At 45.4% G+C, this 18,910-nt stretch overlaps 1 protein-coding gene across 1 annotated transcript; it reads right to left on the bottom strand.

Annotated features, from left to right (window-relative positions):
• Positions 1 to 3,213: 3,213 nt before the first annotated feature.
• On the bottom strand, positions 3,214 to 4,164 carry OR9S15 (olfactory receptor family 9 subfamily S member 15). Its single transcript, NM_001390074.1, has one exon. The coding sequence runs from the start codon at positions 4,162 to 4,164 to the stop codon at positions 3,214 to 3,216; it is 951 nt and encodes a 316-aa protein (NP_001377003.1).
• Between the last annotated feature and the right edge of the window lie 14,746 nt (positions 4,165 to 18,910).

Below are 18,910 nucleotides of genomic sequence, written 5' to 3'. Positions count from 1 at the left end.
CTACGGTGCTAGTTTCAGCTATGTTGTGTTACTTTACCTTGGGTGTACAGCACAATGATTCTGTTATCCGTATACTCACTCTGTTGTTACTCTTTACCTGTGTTGATCGTTGCACTGTATGGAGTATAGATCCCTGTGCTGTACAGCAGGTCCTTATTAGTCGTCTATTTCACATATAGTCATGCATATGTATCAGTCCCAGTCTTCCAGTTTGTCCCTCACCCCTTACCCCCTGGTGACCATAAGCCTTTCTGTGTCTGTTGTGGTCAGCACAGCAGGTAGGGATCGAAAGTGGTTGACACACAGTTTGGGAAAAAGCAACTAGAGACAGAATTAAAGTTTTAAAGATGGGACCGGGGAACTCAAGACCTCGTGGGTCCAGAGCCCTGCTCCTTGGAGCCACATCACTTTTATTTAGCGTCTTGGCAAGCAGAAAGGATCTGTGTGTTACGATGGAGTCGGCCGCCTGTGTCCCCGGCCACGTCTCCCATTTTACTGATTACTTTAAACTGTCCTTGTTATTTTCTTGTGCAAGGGCTATCACCTGGCTGGAGGTCATGGACCCGCATATGCCTTGGGAAAACGTGGTGTGTGCAGAAGCAGCGTGCTGAACTTGCACTGACCAGGCGTTCCAAGGTCCACACTATGTGTTTTTCCTTAGCTTAGCGGGGAATGACAACCCCAACTGATCAACCTGATGTACTTTTATTTGGGTTATGCTTACTGCTATATTTTGCTTTTATTCTTTTCCCATGGTGATTTTCTCATGGCTTGAGAAAGTCACCAGGGCCTTCCCTGGTGGCTCAGAGGTTAAAGCATCTGCCTCCAATATGGGAGACCCGGGTTCAATCCCTGGGTCAGGAACATCCCCTGGAGAAGGAAATGGCAACCCTCTCCAGTTTTCTTGCCTGGAGAATCCCATGGACAGAGGAGCTTCGTAGGCTACAGTTCATGGGGTCTCAAAAAGTCGGACACGACTGAGGGACTTCACATGGTGATTTTCTCATGGCTTAGCCACAGCAATAGGTAGCTGACTATTAACCCCTGCATATGTCTGAGAATCTATTTCTGTTTTTTTTTTAATGTTCAAAATTGTTTATTTAAAAAATAAAAATGAAAGTTGGAATGGTATATGACCACATACCCAGCAGAAAGGCTAAAATTGATAAAGCAGACAATATGGTTTGTCCCCATTAGACAATGGGCCTCCCTGTGGGCTCAGCTGGTAAAAACTGTCTGCAATGAGGGAGCCCTGGGTTTGATTCCCTGGGTTGGGAAGATCTGGAGAAGGGAACAGCTATCCACTCCAGTATTCTGGTCTGGAGAATTCCATGGACTGTATAGACAATAAAGCTTGTCCATGTTAGATAGCATCACTAACTCAATGGACATGAATTTGAGCAAACTCCAGGAGATAGTGAAGGAAAGGGAAGGCTGGCATGTTGCAGTCCCTGGGGACTCAAAGAGCTGGGCATGACTTAATGGCTTAACAACAACAAATGGCTTGTCCATGATGGTGCACAGCAACAGGGACTCTCATGCACTATTTGTGGGATGAAAATTGCTTTTCCATTTTGGTAAAACTGTAGAGTTAATCAAAAGCAAGAGCATTCAGCTCCTAAGAATGCCAACAGTAATTCACTCATAGCAAAAGACATGTAAAAAATTTTGTAGAAGCAAGGAGATCCAACCAATTCATCCTAAAGGAAATCAGTCCTGAATATTCACTGGAAGGACTGATGCTGAAGCTGAAACTCTAATCCTTTGACCACCTGATGTGAAGAACTGACTCATTTGAAAAGACCCTGATGCTGGGAAAGATTGAAGGTGGGAGGAGAAGGGAACGACAAAGGATAAAATAGTTGGATGGCATCACCAACTCCATGGACATAAGTTTGAGTAAACTCCGGGAGTTGGTGATGGACAGGGAGGCCTGGCATGCTGCAGTCCATGGGGTTGCAAAGAGTCGGACACAACTGAGCAACTGAATTGAACTGAATTCAATAAACTTGAATGGCCATCAGTGGTCGAATGGATAAATTATGATATTTTCATATGGTGGAATCTTATGTAGTAATGAAAAATTAGAACTACTATTATGGGCAGTCACATGGGTTAATCTCATAAATATGTTAACCAAAAAAAAAAAAAAAAAAGGCACACAAGATAAACTGGATGATTCTACGATGCTATTCACTGAATGTTCACAGTAGGCAAAACTAATCTGTGTGTTAGAAGCAGGATTCCCGCTAACCCTGGCAGGCAACGAATAGAATGAGGGGAGAAGATCTTGTGAAAACTGGGTGAATTTCTCATTCTCAACCTGGGTGGTGGTGAACTCCCTGAATGGATATGCTTTGAGTATTTTTTCTGAAGATATATCAAAATTGTAATGTGTTTACGCTTCGTGTCTTGCACCCTGTGACTTGGAAGCTGGTGCTGTGGCTGGGGTCATCATCCCTAACAGCAGTGTCATCCGTGCCCTTGCTGTGATGGAGCAGGAGCCCAGGGGTGCTTCTGTCCTCAAGTGGGACCACCACGTTCACCAGACCACTGACCTGGCTTCTCCTGACAGGCCCTGCTTGTCAGCCCTGAGCCACTGAAGCCAAGCCTATTCCTACTCACCCCTACTGACCACGGGGAACACCTTGGCCATTATCATCTTGAACAGATCTCTTTGGTGGTGTTGAAAGTGGGCTGAAAAAGGTCAACTGGAGGGCCCTCAGTGGACGGTCACGTCCTGCCAACAGGTGATGGTGAAGTCCTGCATCCCAGGCGGGGTTAGGAGATGGAGGTATGTTGCATGCAAACACCTTTTCTTCCAAGTTTGATCAATGCACATATATCTGACTTCTTTCCTACCAAAACCCATGGAATGACCCAGAGAACCATGATACACAAAGGGGACAAGACCCGCCCCTGCCTCCTGCCCTGTTCATTCAGTCTTCATGTGACTTGAGTCACTGCTCCTTCTTGCAACATGGAGAATTCTGGTTGCAGAGCATCCTTGTCCATCTCTGCATCTCACACATAGTGAATGTCTGCTTCATAAATGCCTTCAAGCAATGTGATTGAATAAATGGATCAGAGTCCTCAAGACATCCCATTCCATTCAGAAGTGGAAGAGGTTTGAGGGGCTCCTCATGGTTCACTGTCTCTGAATTCTCCATCCAGCCCTCAGGATACTGGATGTCCCCCTCTGGTCACCCTCCTTCACATGGCTGTGTGTCTCTGCCCCAGTCTCCGCAGAGCATCCTTCACGTCCTTGTTTCTCAGACTGTAAACAAGGGGGTTGAGCATTGGGATGACCAGGGTGTAGAAGACAGAGACCACCTTGCCCTGCTCCATGGACTCCACAGCTCCCGGCTGGGCATACATGACAAAAAGGGTCCCATAAAAGAGGGACACGGCTGTCATGTGGGAGCCGCAGGTGGAGAAGAGCTTGTGTCTCCCTCCTCCTGAGCGCATCCTCAGGATGGTCACTGTGATGTAGCCATAGGAGGTGAGGACCACGAATGTGGTGCCCACGATGATGAGGCCACAGATTCCAAACAAGACCAGCTCATTGAGGGTTGTCTCAGCACAGGCAACCTGGATCATAGGAGGCACATCACAGAAGAAGTGGTCGATGTGGTTGGAGCTGCAGAATGGGAGGCTGAATGTGAAGCTGGTCTGCAGGATGGAGTTGAGGCAGCCCCCACAGTAGGAGCCCAGCACCAGGCGGGCACAGACCGAAGGGCACATGGAGATGGGATAGCACAGGGGGCTGCAGATGGCCACGAAGCGGTCATAGGCCATCACAGCCAAGAGGAGAGTCTCAGAGGTAGCTAGCAGGGAGAAGAAGAAGAACTGGGTGGCACAACCTGCAAAGGTGATGACCTTGGAGGAGGACAGGAAGTTGGCCAGGGCCTTGGGGTAGATGACAGATGAGTAGCACAAGTCTAAGAAGGAGAGGTTCTTGAGGAAGAAGTACACTGGGGAGTGCAGACGGGCATCCAGGGTGATGACCACGATCATGGTGAGGTTCCCCAGGACGGCCACCATGTACAGGGCCAGGAACAGAGCAAAGAGCAGGGCCTGGGTCTGCAGACCACCTTCAAATCCATCCAGCACAAACTCCTGCAGAGGCATCACTGAGAGGTTTCCATTTCTGTGGGGTGACATGGTCTTGACCCTTTGATGACTCACTGCCAACTGACCAAGAGGCCACCAGCTGCCCAGTTCTCCCTCCAGATGAGCTCAGGCTGACCTGAAAGGGCAGTATTGCCTGTGACTCACAAATTCATAAATATGCATGGAGAACTCACTCTGTGGAACCCTCTGAGTTGTTAGCACAGGGGTGGGGTGAGTGCCAGGAGGGTTACAGAGCTGAGTCTCCAGGGCAAGAATGGAGTTGCAGCCCCCTATCTCCTCCTTTGAAGTAAATGCTCTCCTCCCCTCAAGGATGCTCCTGAATTTTGCCATTTCCACTCTATGCTCCCATAGCTAATCCTCTACTTTCTGTTCCTTATAAAATCATTCCTTGATTTCAGAAACGTTTACTGAGGATGCCCGGCCCACCAGGACTTGACCTAGTGATGGTTTCATCTCCAGGCCAAACTGGAAGGAGAGCAAAGACCCGCCATCACCAGGCTAATGAAGGTGTTTTGTGTCTGTCTCCCCTGCAGATTCTGAGACCCATCTCAGAATCATGGCCTCTGAGCCTGGACCACAGTGGCATTTCATCTGCAAAGCTCTCTGCACCCTTGAGGTTCTCATGGGGCTTTCTGCCCATGTGCAGATGTTTGCCAAATCATGGAAAAGGAACAGTCCAACTTTGAAGAGACGGGCATGCCCTCCTTATCATTGTCACTGGCGACTCACACTCCATGCTCTGCAAATCACTTCAGAACAGCCTCTTCCATTTGGAACTATGGAGATCTGGGCTTCTGTCTGTTCTCTGGAATTCTCTGAGGTCTTTCTGCTCCCTGCCTTTGTCACAGCACAGACCGTTCAGAAGGTCAGAGCAGGGCTGTGCAACAGATATAAGTTGGCCACCGTGTTGATTCATGGAGCTGCTGTGCTGACAGGGGCATGGGTGGAGGGGTGGAAGGGGGTCTGTACTGTATCCTGTTGGTACTAAGTTGATGGATCCCTGCTGCCCACCCCGCAGGGATCATTCACATGTAGTGGGGACAGATGGCTAGTGTGGTACACCTGTTCAGCCCCACACCCCAAGAAGCAGGTGTTTCTGTGGTGAATTCAAAGATTCTGTGCGGGGAGCGAGCTCCACCCGTGGCAAAGGTCATGAGGAAGGAGGCTTGGCATACGCAAAGGCGGGATCAAGCCTCAGGAGTCTCCCTGGGAATTCTCGAGCATCTACCCCCCAAACCAGAGTCTGCCTACTTTCTGCTTTGTGCTTTCACCTACACTTCTGACTTTATGGGGGGCTGTCCCCCACTACCTCTCTCTGAAAAAAGAGTTGGCTTACAGCTCCAGTTAATAATTCCTGGGTGTGACAGTGTTTCAACCTACAAACTCCTTTGGAAATCCTCTAGCCTGCCTGAATAGGTTTTTTCTGCCACATGTGATTGTTCAGAGCCTCCCAACTGTGAGAGGGAGGAGATGTTCTAAACTGTCTAAACACAGATTCTTTTGAGTAGTTAAAAGATTGATTAGAAATTGTATTGAGAAGGGTTTTTCACTTATTGGGCCAATGTTTGCTGCTAAGTCCCCATACCCCTTACCTACTGTGTCCTTGGCAGTATATTGATTGATATAATGGGTGTATAGAAATGTAAGTAGTAGCCTCAATGTTTGTAACCTTGGACCCTTGAGTTAATTCTTTTCTTGATTGAGCCCACCTCACCTTTGCCCTATAGGAATGCAGCTTTGTCCAATGCTTTTTTGGAGGCTGGTGCCTGACTTTGGAATAATCACCTTTAGAGAAAGATAAGTTTCTTAAAATGTTAACAGGCCTCCTGGCCAGAAGATGATGTAAATCACCTGAACTTTTGCATATGATAAGTTTGAAAGCCTGGCTTCTATTAGGACCAGGAACTGCTGTCCCTGCATGACTCCACCCATTCCCCCACTATCCTCTATGCACAATTTAAGGTATAAAAACTACTTTGGAAAATAAAGTGCGGGCCTTGTTCACCGAAACTTGGTCTCCCCATGTTGCTCTCTCTCCCAAATTCTGGCTGAGTCTCCATCTGGAGCGCGGAACCCACCATGCTTACTAATTATGCCTGGGCTTCTAAGGTCCGACTGGGGAGGCCTCAGTGTCTCCTCTTCTTCGGGAGAATGGAAGGACGCCTGCGGCCTACGTAAGTGGTGCAAGCTTCTTGTCTTGAAGTTTTATTGGTCTCCCGCGTAAACCAAGCTACTCAGCCTCTTTTCTCCACTGAATTTTCCTACTGAGCTATCCTCATCCTATTACTCTTTATATCTTTGATAAAATATTTAAATAAATAGGTCGCCGACGCAGTCCCCGCTTCGAATACCCTGGATCAGTGGGGGCTGGTCCCCGGCAATTCTGAGTTTATGGTTTTGTGCTCAGTATTACTTGACCATTTCTCTTGACAAGCCCTTAGCAAGATAAAATAGTGACTCCTCCTGGTAAGCTGAAAACAAAGAGAAATTTCCATTTCCAAAGCCAGGCTCTTTGTTTGTTTTTTTGAACAACAAACAAGCAGGGGGCTCCAGCCTGCTGAGGTCACCCAGGGTCATCCATGGGCATTGGTGACATGAGGAAGCCTTTAATCCGAGCCTAAGGGATGCACTTGATGAGGTCAAAGCAGCTGGACACTTCTCTGCAGTGGCACATAGCCTGTCCTAACAGTCGGTGCTAACCCTCCTAACTGAAAGTGTGGTCCAGGGACCAGGAGCATCACCACCACCTGCGAGCTGGTTAGACCTGCAGACGCTCCAGTCAAACACACCTGTTGAATCAGAACTTGCTACTGAACAAGTTGCTCAGAGGACTCATTCACTGGCTAAAGAGGCACTGCTTTCACAACCTTGAAGCTGAGGTCGGGGTAGGGAGGCAGGACATCACTCCAGCTGCTGAGAACAAGCCCTGGCTGCTTACTGTGGACAGAGCCCTGTTGCCCTTACCCTCCTGTAGCCCTGATGGGTGCCTGCCTTGACCTTACCTTTTCCAGGTGAGGGTCATGACACACCCAAGTGCACACAGCCAGGATCTGCTTTCCCAGGGCCTCCCAAGCTCCTGATCCAGGTCTGTGCTGATGAAGACCAGTGGACACTGAGGACTCCTGCCTCTCCCGCCTCTGGCTTCCTGTGCAGTGAACCAAGAATGGGAGGGGACACTTGGGGTCCCACCAGGAGTCTGGCTGCAGGAGGGCTCTGGGGCTTGGTGCAAGCAGAGAAGGGGATGAACTCAGCTCACCTGCCCCTCTACATCTTGTCCCATCGTCTGTGAGGTGCCTGGACCCTGTGGATTCTCTCCACCTGCCACACCTGGGACTTGAGGCCACAAATGGCCAATTAGATGAGACTTGGGCTCTGAGTGCACTGGGACTCACAACTCCCTGGGTCCCAGGAAGCTGCAGTCCTGAGGCCAATCTTACCCTGACCCGCCTCGGCCCAAGGCAGGGGAGGCGGGAAGCCTGAGGTCCTCAGGAAGCAGTGGGGGCCAACAGGGGAGGAACACAAGTTAGAGGGACCCAGTGCCCCTTCTCTGAAAAGTCTCCCCAGGCAGCCAGTGTGATCTCCTGGCCCACAGCCCCTGCTGTCCTCCACCTCCATCCTTGTATAGTGATGAGGAGAGTGGCATGCAGGAAATATTTCCCTGGGGCAGCAGCACAGCTGTCTCTATGCTTCAAGTGGCCATGCACTCAGTCCATAAAGAGAAAAGGTATCTGTTTAAAAAATATTTTAATTTAGAATAGAAATAAAAACCAAAGTACAAAAGTGGTGCATGTTTAATATAAAAAGACAGTATATAAATAAAAGCCTGAAAAAGTTGTTCTAAGAAAAAGAATGCTGATGTGGCTCAATAATTATTATACAAAGTAGGGTTCAGGAAAAAAAGTTTATAAAGAGGGATTTCACAAGGAAAGTTAAATTCAACTGGATAATGTGAAAATCGTTTCCAAGGCAAACCATTCAATATCACAGTAATCCAAGTCTATGCCTCAACCAGTAACGCTGAAGAAGCTGAAGTTGAACGGTTCTATGAAGACCTACAAGACCTTTTAGAACTAACATCCAAAAAAGATGTCCTTTTCATTATAGGGGACTGGAATGCAAAAGTAGGAAGTCAAGAAACACCTGGAGTAACAGGCAAATTTGGCTTTGGAATATGGAATGAAGCAGGGAAAAGACTAATAGAGTTTTGCCAAGAAAATGCACTGGTCATAGCAAACACCCTCTTCCAACAACACAAGAGAAGACTCTATACATGGACATCACCAGATGGTCAACACCAAAATCAGATTGATTATATTCTTTGCAGCCAACGATGGAGAAGCTCTATACAGTCAACAAAAACAAGACCAGGAGCTGACTGTGGCTCAGATCATGAACTCCTTATTACCAAATTCAGACTTAAATTGAAGAAAGTAGGGAAAACCACTAGACCATTCAGGTATGACCTAAATCAAATCCCTTTTGATTATACAGTGGAAGTAAGAAATAGATTTAAGGGCCTAGATCTGATAGAGTGCCTGATGAACTATGGATGGAGGTTCGTGACATTGTACAGGAGACAGGGATCAAGACCATCCCCGTGGAAAAGAAATGCAAAAAAGCAAAATGGCTGTCTGGGGAGGCCTTACAAATAGCTGTGAAAAGAAGAGAAGTGAAAAGCAAAGGAGAAAAGGAAAGATATAAACATCTGAATGCAGAGTTCCAAAGAATAGCAAGAAGAGATAAGAAAGCCTTCTTCAGCGATCCATGCAAAGAAATAGAGGAAAACAACAGAATGGGAAAGACTAGAGATCTCTTCAAGAAAATTAGAGATACCAAGGGGACATTTCATGCAAAGATGGGCTTGATAAAGGACAGAAATGGACCTAACAGAAGCAGAAGATATCAAGAAGAGGTGGCAAGAATACACAGAAGAACTGTACAAAAAAGATCTTCACAGCCCAGATAATCATGATGGTGTGATCACTGACCTAGAGCCAGACACCCTGGAATGTGAAGTCAAGTGGGCCTTAGAAAGCATCACTACGAACAAAGCTAGTGGAGGTGATGGAATTCCAGTTGAGCTATTTCAAATCCTGAAACATGATGCTGTGAAAGTGCTGCAGTCAATATGTCAGCAAATTTGGAAAACTCGGCAGTGGCCACAGGACTGGAAAAGGTCAGTTTTCATTCCAATCCCAAAGAAAGTCAATGCCAAAGAATGCTCAAACTACCGCACAATTGCACTCATCTCACACGCTAGTAAAGTAATGCTCAAAATTCTCCAAGCCAGGCTTCAGCAATATGTGAACCGTGAAATTCCTGATGTTCAAGCTGGTTTTAGAAAAGGCAGAGGAACCAGAGATCAAATTGCCAACATCCACTGGATCATGGAAAAAGCAAGAGTTCCAGAAAAACATCTATTTCTGCTTTATTGACTATGCCAAAGCCTTTGACTGTGTTGATCACAATAAACTGTGGGGAATTCTGAAAGAGATGGGAATACCAGACCACCTGACCTGCCTCTTGAGAAATTTGTATGCAGGTCAGGAAGCAACAGTTAGAACTGGACATGGAACAACAGACTGGTTCCAAATAGGAAAAGGAGTACGTCAAGGCTGTATATTGTCACTCTGGTTATTTAACTTATATGCAGAATACATCGTGAGAAACGCTGGACTGGAAGAAACCCAAGCTGAAATCAAGATTGCTGGGAGAAATATCAATAACCTCAGATATGAAGATGACACCACCTTTATGGCAAAAAGTGAAGAGGAACTAAAAAGCCTCTTGATGAAAGTGAAAGAGGAGAGTGAAAAAGTTGACTTAAAGCTCAACATTCAGAAAACAAAGATCATGGCATCCTGTCCCATCACTTCATGGGAAATAGATGAGGAAACAGTGGAAACAGTGTCAGACTTTATTTTGGGGGCCTCCAAAATCACTACAGATGGTGACTGCAGCCATGAAATTAAAAGACGCTTACTCCTTGGAAGGAAAGTTATGACCAACCTAGATAGCATATTCAAAAGTAGAGACATTACTTTGCCAACAAAGGTTCGTCTAGTCAAGGCTATGATTTTTCCAGTGGTCATGTATGGATGTGAGAGTCGGACTGTGAAGAAGGCTGAGCGCCAAAGAATTGATGCTTTTGAACTGTGGTGCTGGAGAACACTTGAGAGTCCCTTGGACTGCAAGGAGATCCAACCAGTCCATTTTGAAGGAGATCAGCCCTGGGATTTCTTTGGAAGGAATGATGCTAAAGCTGAAACTCCAGTACTTTGGCCACCTCATGGGAAGCGTTGACTCATTGGAAAAGACTCTGATGCTGGGAGGGATTGGGGGCAGGAGGAGAAGGGGATGACAGAGGATGAGATGGCTGGATGGCATCACTGACTCAATGGACATGAGTGTGAGTGAGCTCCAGGAGTTGGTGATGGACAGGTAGGCCTGGCGTGCTGTGATTCGTAGGGTCGCAAAGAGTTGGACACGACTGAGCGACTGAACTGAACTAAACTGAGTAGAAAATGTAAATGTATAAATCAAAAACTGATGGAATTAAAAGCGTAGTCATATGTCCAAATCATAGTTGATATTTTGTATACTTCTCTTAGTAATTGATAAAACAATTACCAGATAATAAATAGTATGTTAGAACTGAATTAAAATATCAACCATATGGACCTACTTGACATAAATAGAACAATACACTCAGCAACTGTACAGTATATGGAAGCACATGGAAGATCACTGTATGAAGGTGAATAATATCTTCTCCCCCAAAATCATCTACTTTGGAATGCAGAATGTGACCTTATTTGGAAATAAGGTCCTTCCAAATAAGTTAGCATGAGCTCATGCTGGATTAAATGGCCTTAAATCCAATGACTGGTGTCCTTTTAGGAAGAGGAAATGACACAGAGACACAAAGACACAAGGACTAAGGGCATGAAAGACTGGCCAGAGGTTGGAATGGTGCAGCAAAGGGGAAGGAAGGAATGCCAAGGATACCAAGAGCCTCCAGGAAGAGGCGTATGTTTTCCTAGAACTTTCACGGGCAACAGACTCTGTTGATAGCTTGATTTTGAACATCTATCCTGCAGGCCTGTGAGAGAGTAAATTCTTGTTGCTATAAGTCACCAAGTTTGTGTTACCTAGTTATGGCGGCCCTGGTGACTGACACAGGAGGGTGGTGAAGGAGTTTGCTTTCACCCGGAAAGGTCAGCAATACACCTTCACTCTCCTGTCTCAGGGCTATGGCACCTCTCCAGCTCTATGTCAAAATGCACTCTGCAGGATCTTGATCACATTTCCCAATCCTTCCATGTTCTAGTTCACTTATTTCAATTGTTTTAAAAATGAAATTATGCCCCCAATTACTTGTGGCATCTTCTTTACAGAGACTTTTAGGACACTTCCATTTCCTTTTGTAAATTTGGTTTTTCAGTAATGAAAATTTTGTAATGGACATTTTCCCCCTCCAAAGTGTATATATTTTGAAGTGGATTCCTGAGTAGAAAGGTATATTGTTTCTCAAACTCATTAGTTCAGTTCACTCGCTCAGTTGTGTCTGACTCTTTGCGACCCCATGAATCACAGCATGCCAGGCCTCCCTGTCTATCACCAACTCCCGGAGTTCACTCAAACTCACGTCCATCAAGTCGATGATGCCATCCAGCCATCTCATCCTCTGTCATCCCCTTTTCCTTCTGCCCCCAATTCCTCCCAGCATCAGAGTCTTTTCCAATGAGTCAACGCTTCCCACGAGGTGGCCAAAGTACTGGAGTTTCAGCTTTAGCATCTGTCCTTCCAAAGAACACCCAGGGCTGATCTCCTTCAGAATGGACTGGTTGGATCTCCTTGCAGTCCAAGGGACTCTCAAGTGTTCTCCAATACCACCATTCAAAAGCATCAATTCTTTGGCGCTCAGCCTTCTTCACAGTCCGACTCTCACATCCATACATGACCACTGGAAAAATCATAGCCTTGACTAGATGGATTTTTGTTGGCAAAGTAATGTCTCTGCTTTTGAATATGCTATCTAGGTTGGTCATAACTTTCCTTCCAAGGAGTAAGCGTCTTTTAATTTCATGGCTGCAGTCACCATCTGCAGTGATTTTGGAGCCCAGAAAAATAAAGTCTGCCACTGTTTCCACTGTTTCCTCATCTATTTCCCATGAAGTGATGGGACCAGATGCTATGATCTTCATTTTCTGAATGTTGAGTTTTAAGCCAACTTTTTCACTCTCCTCTTTCACTTTCATCAAGAGGCTTTTTAGTTCCTCTTCACTTTCTGCCATAAGGGTGGTGTCATCTGCATATCTGAGGTTCTTGATATTTCTCCTGGCAATCTTGATTCCAGCTTGTGTGTCTTCCAGTCCAGCGTTTCTCATGATGTATTCTGCATATAAGTTAAATAAGCAGGGTGACAATATACAGCCTTGGCGTACTTCTTTTCCTATTTGGAACCAGTCTGTTGTTCCATGTCCAGTTCTAACTGTTGCTTCCTGACCTGCATATAGGTTTCTCAAGAGGCAGGTCAGGTGGTCTGGTATTCCCATCTCTTTCAGAATTTTCCACAGTTTATTGTGATCCACACAATCAAAGGCTTTGGCATAGTCAATAAAGCAGAAATAGATGTTTTTCTGGAACTCTCTTGCTTTTTTGATGATCCAGCAGATGTTTTCAATTTGATCTCTGGTTCCTCTGCCTTTTCTAAAAAAGCTTGAACACCTGGTAGTTCACAGTTCACGTATTGCTGAAGCATGTTCATATTAATCTTACATTATGGAGGTTCTTTTTCTTGCATCTTTTTTTCTTTCTTTCTTTCTTTTTTTGTTAACCAATTACTCTACTCAAAGGCTGGAGGCCTTCCCTTTTAAGAGGCTCTGGTTGTGGGACTGAAGCAGTCTATCACGTGCCCTAGTGACACAGTATTGGCTAAGGGTCAGCAGGGAGGTTATCCATGACAATCCTTTTCCTCTGCAGTTTCTTCACCAAGTCTATGTGTCTGGACTGTCCACAACTTTCACAAGGACAGGCATGTGAATTGTTCTTGCTGTAAATCATTCTTTCCTTTCACTGTTCTTGGTGAGCAACTGCATCGTATGAAATTCTTCCTTCTTTATCCACTCATCTGGCCAATTTTCTCTCAAAATGATTGTACCAATGAAGAACATCCAGCAATGTGGGAGTCCCTGTTTTCCTCATCCTTCAGCCTTCTGATGGATAAGTTAATCTCTTCTCTTTTACTTTAATTTGATTTCCTAACTGCAAATGAGTTCCAGTAATTTATCAAAATATTTTCATTTGAGTTTCCTTCTTTTTCTCTCATATTTCTTTGCCAATGGCATTGAAAATGAGCTGAAAAGAATCAAAGTGGAGGCAAGGTGCCCATCAGTCAAGGCTGATGAGTGGCCAAGAGGAGATGGCAAAGCCCTGTATCCTGGTGGGGTCGGGGGATGGAGGTACATTGTGTTTGAAAATTATTATGGATTTTCCCTTTAAAATTTGTGTCAGTGTGATACAACATGCCCAATTCCACATTTTCTACAGAAATACAGTTGAATGACAACATATTCTATCTATCATCTATCTGTCTATCTCTTTCTCTACTGAGAGAGAGAGAGAGGGATGGGGAAGAGGCGAAAAGAGGCAGGGTAGAAGGTCACTTCAGAGCTAGAATGTAAGTAAACACTATCAAAAGAGGTGTTTTTAGAAAATCAACCACTGTCTATACCCCATTAACAGAATGAAGGATAACTCCCCCACAACCCCCTCCCCTACACATGATCATTCAACTGATTCAAAAAAAGCATTTGACAAAATTCAACATCTTGACATAAAAAAACTCAATGTAGTAGTAATAGAAGGAATATACCTAAATACGTGTACCATGAACTTCCAGATGTTCAAGCTGGTCTTAGAAAAGGCAGAGGAACCAGACATCAAATTGCCAACATCTGCTGGATCATCCAAAAAGCAAGAGAGTTCCAGATAAACATCGATTTCTGCTTTATTGACTATGCCAAAGCCTTTGACTTGTGGGTCACAATAAACTGTGGAAAATTCTGAAAGAGATGGGAATACCAGACCACCTGACCTGCCTCTTAAGGAACCTATATACAGGTCAGGAAGCAACAGTTAGAACTGGACACGGAACAATAGACTGGTTCCAAATAGGAAAAGAAGTACGTCAAGGCTGTATATTGTCACCCTGCTTATTTAACTTCTATGCAGAGTACATCATGAGAAATGCTGGGCTGGAAGAAGCACAAGCTGGAATCAAGATTGCCAGGAGAAATATCAAGAACCTCAGACATGCAGATGACACCACCCTTATGGCAGAAAGTGAAGAGGAACTAAAAAGCCTCTTGATGAAAGTGAAAGAGGAGAGTGAAAAAGTTGGCTTAAAGCTCAACATTCAGAAAACGAAGGTCATGGCATCTGGTCCCATCACTTCATGGGAAATAGATGAGGAAACAGTGGAAACAGTGGCAGACTTTGTTTTTTGGGGCTCCAAGATCACTGCAGATGGTGACTGCAGCCATGAAATTAAAAGACGCTTACTCCTTGGAAGGAAAATTATGACGAATCTAGACAGCATATTCAGAGAAGGCAATGGCACCCCACTCCAGTGTTCTTGCCTGGAAAATCCATGGATGGAGGAGCCTGGTAGGCTGCAGTCCATGAGGTCGCTAAGAGTCAGACACGACTGAGTGACTTCACTTTCACTTTTCACTTTCATGCATTGGAGAAAGAAATGGCAACCCACTCCAGTGTTCTTGCCTGGAGAATCTCAGGAACAGCGGAGCCTGGTAGGAGGCTGTCTATGGGGTCGCACAGAGTCAGGCACGACTGAAGCAACTTAGCAGCAGCAGGAGCAGGTAGCATATTCAAAAGCAGAGACATTACTTTGCCAACAAAGGTCCGTCTAGTCAAGGTTATGGTTTTTCCAGTGGTCATGTATGGATGTGAGAGTTGGACTGTGAAGAAAGCTGAGCGCCGAAGAATTGATGCTTTTGAACTGTGATGTTGGAGAAGACTCTTGAGAGTTCCTTGGACTGCAAGGAGATCCAACCAGTCCATTCTAAAGGAGATCAGTCCTGATGTTCTCTGGAAGGAATGATGCTAAAGCTGAAACTGCAGTACTTTGGTCACCTCATGCGAAGAGTTGACTCATTGGAAAAGACTCTGATGCTGGGAGGGATTGGGGGCAGGAGGAGAAGGGGACAACAGAGGATGAGATGGCTGGATGGCATCACCGACTCGATGGATGTGAGTCTGAGTGAACTCTGGGAATTGGTGATGGACACAGAGGCCTGGCATGCTGCAATTCTTGGGGTCGCAAAGAGTCGGACATGACTGAGTGACTGAACTGACTGACTGACTGACCTAAACATAAGGAAAGCCATATATGAAAAGCCCACAGCTAACTTCATACTTGATGAAAACCCAAAAGCTTTCCCATTAAGATCAGAAACAAGACAGGATGTCCACTCTCACCATGTCTATTCAACACGGTACTGGAAGTCCTAATTAGAGCTGCGAGGCAAGACTACAATGGTTAATTTCATGTTATATATTTTTTTGACCACAAAGAAATCTTGAAAATTGTAAATAATTTTCAGTGTACAGTTCAGTGCCTGCTCAGTCACTTTAGTCGTGTCCAACTCTTTGCAATCCCATGGACTGATTCTCCAGGCAAGGATATTGGAGTGGATAGCCATGCCCTCCTTCAGGGGATCTTCCTGACTTAGGGTTCAAACCTGCGCCTCATGTCTCCTGCGTTGGCAGGTGGGTTGTTTACTGCTAGCACCACCGGGGAAACCCACTTAGTTCAGTAGAGTTTTGTATATCCACATTTCTGCACAACAAGTGTCCAGAATGTTTTATCTTGGACTCACGCCCCTTTAAAAACAATTCTCTATCCACCCCCACCTTACCTCACCACTGAGAACCACCTTTCTACCTTCTGTCTCTGTGAATGTGACTACTTTACTGCATGTTAGAATCATACAGCTTTTGTCTTTTTGTGTTTGGCTTATTTCACTAGCACAATGTCCTAAGCTTCATCTGCGTTGCATCTGGTGACAGGATTTTCATCCCTTTTAAGGTGGGTGCCTTTCCATCATATGTATGTGCATCATTTTGTTTATTATCTCATCCACAATGAACATGCGGCTTGTTTCTACCCTTTGGCCACCACAAATAATGCTGCTGTGTACTTGGGTTTGCAAATATCTCTTAGAGAGCAGTCTATAATTATTTTGGATACATACTCAAACGTGGATCATGTGGTAATTCTTTTTTTTTTAGTTTTTTGGGAAAATTCTGTACTGTTCCCCATAATGGTTGCATCATTTTTCTATCTACGAAAAGTGTATAAGGGCTCCAATTGATCTGCATCCTTTACAACACTGGTTATGTTTTTACCTGTTTTTCTTTTTTGCTTCTAATGCTAGCCATTCTCACGGATGTAAGTGGTATGTCCTTGTGATTTGACTTGCATTTCCTCAGGGATTAGTGATGACGAGCATCTCCTCATATGTTTGTTGCCCATCTGTAGATCACCTTTGGTGAAATAAGTATTCAAATCCTCTGCTCATTTTTGACAGGATTATTTGTCTTAAGTTGTAGGGGTTCTTCACACACTCTGGATGTTACCCCATATCAGACATAAGAGTTGCAGTCATTCTCTCCCATCCCACAGGTTGCCTTTTCATGCTGTTATTTAAGTCTTTAATGCACAGATTTTTAAGTTTAATGGAGTCCCTTGTGTCTCTTTGCACTTTTGTTTCCTGTGCTTTTCAGTTATATCCAAGAAATCATCGCCAAATCCAAGCTCATAAGTATAATGCTATGCCAAGTATATTTTGGAGTTCAATGACTAGTTGACAAGGAAGTCAAATTATAATCATCCAGTAGATATGTACCACTGAGAATCTACTCTGTGGAGCTAGCATACAAAACGTTGTATAAGATGAACAAAGCAAAGTGAATTGCCTCTAACGTTGTACTGTGTTCATCACTACAATCTGAAATGTAGGGAATTTAGGAAGAAACAATCTACGATTTGCTGTTTTGTTTGTTTGTTTGTTTGTTTTACATTTCTCTTGCAGAAATGTAAAGTTTTTGTTCCATCTAAAGTCAGGCCTTTTATTTATTCCTAATTCAGGATAGATGCTCCTTTACTATGGACTCTTAACTGATTTCTTACTATGTATAACTTTAAATTCTACAGAATTAAGATAAATCTACACTTGTGCATGGAATGAATATATATTATACGTATGCATATTCCAAATTTGGATCAAGTAGAAGACCCAAGAATATTCCTGTAACATTCCATGGAATGACGAAAAAAATCACAGCAGACAGACAGAGGATAGCGCATGTGAGAGGGAACAGCTGCGGCATGAGACGACAACAAGGGCTGTCACGGTGAAGCAGAATATTTGGGGAAGCCTCAAGTAACAGTTTGTTATCAGAAGAATACAACGATCTATGGCAGACGTAGAACTAGTTTTGGAGCCCAAAGTCAATGTGAATAGGAATCCAGCAGGAAGCTTGGAGGCGGTTCCCCTTGAGTAATGGGGAGCAGCAGTCTGACAACTTAGCTGCCAGCCCCTCCCCCTGTCCCCCGGAGCAGGGAGAGAGGGGGGTGGAGAGCTGTGATCAGAGGGGCAGGGCACTCCCCCTGCCCCTACAGGGAACAGACCACCCTCTCGTCCAGAGGACCACCTCCTGGGAGTGACCATGGGAGTGGGTGACTCTCCCACAGGGAGACACGATAGGCCCTGGGTCCAGGCTGTGTGTTGGGTCCATGGAGCAGGGGCCTGGAGCTCTGAATGGGGAGGTCAAGACTCCCAGCTGCCCCAGGGAGTGTGGGACAGACGGCCAGGGAGCTGTGCTTCTACCAAGAAACTGCTCCCTCTCTCTACCCCCTGCGCTCTGCAGCAGCACCAGGACCTCTATCCTTATTCAGAGGTGTTGGTGCTGACAAGGCTCCATTTCTTAGGGTCACAAATAGTCAGGACAGTATCACCTGTCAGGCTGGATGGTGAACTATGGGTGTCAGGCATCCACGTTGACTCCCTGGGGCTCCCAGCTGCTGTCTGAGGGGAGAAACCCAGGACAGGGAGCACTAGGAGCCTCTGAAGCAGGAGCACGGGTGCTCCCTGCTGCCTTGTTGGGTGGTGGCATCAGTGAACAGAAGGGGGAGGAGAGGAACAGCCCCGCTGCAGGATTGAGGGGGAGCATGGTCTTCCTAACTCCCCTAATTGGCTGTGGGGATGCCCAGGCTATCACCAAGGAAGGGGCTGGGCTGAGTGTCCTAAAGCCCCCAGCTAGTTGTCCCAGGGTAGATTGTTGGGTACATATTTACATTAGATTCAATAAAGAAGTGAAGGGATAAGCTCAGAGAGTTTGTCTAGTCCACATACCTTCACCAATTGATGTTGAACTGGGACCCATACTGTGCTTCAAAGACTCCCAGTTCATGACTCTGCCCACCGTGTTACAGAAACTTCAAGTTCAGTGTCTTGCCCCACTGTGGGCCATTAGATTTTTGGTGGCAAACAAGATGCCTTATTCATCTCTGCATCTTACACTTGTAGTGTGTGGTTCATGATGTGCTTCAAAGAAGGGTTGGATAAAATGCTGGGTGAAAGAATGAATTAGCTGAATAAAGAATGAATTCCTCAAACCAAATCCAGTGCCTCCCCTCAAGTCTTCTTGTTCAGCCCTCAGGACACTGGGTCTCTCTGGTCACCCTCCG

The sequence above is a fragment of the Bos taurus genome, chromosome 3 (genome assembly GCF_002263795.3).
Source record: "Bos taurus isolate L1 Dominette 01449 registration number 42190680 breed Hereford chromosome 3, ARS-UCD2.0, whole genome shotgun sequence".
Lineage (NCBI taxonomy): Eukaryota > Metazoa > Chordata > Mammalia > Artiodactyla > Bovidae > Bos > Bos taurus.
Note: the sequence above shows the minus strand (reverse complement) of the source record. Positions and strands in the feature narration are given on the sequence as shown.

Excerpts from the sequence above, each read along its gene's own strand:
- OR9S15 (NM_001390074.1), bottom strand. The coding sequence starts at position 4,164 with ATGTCACCCCACAGAAATGGAAACCTCTCAGTGATGCCTCTGCAGGAG.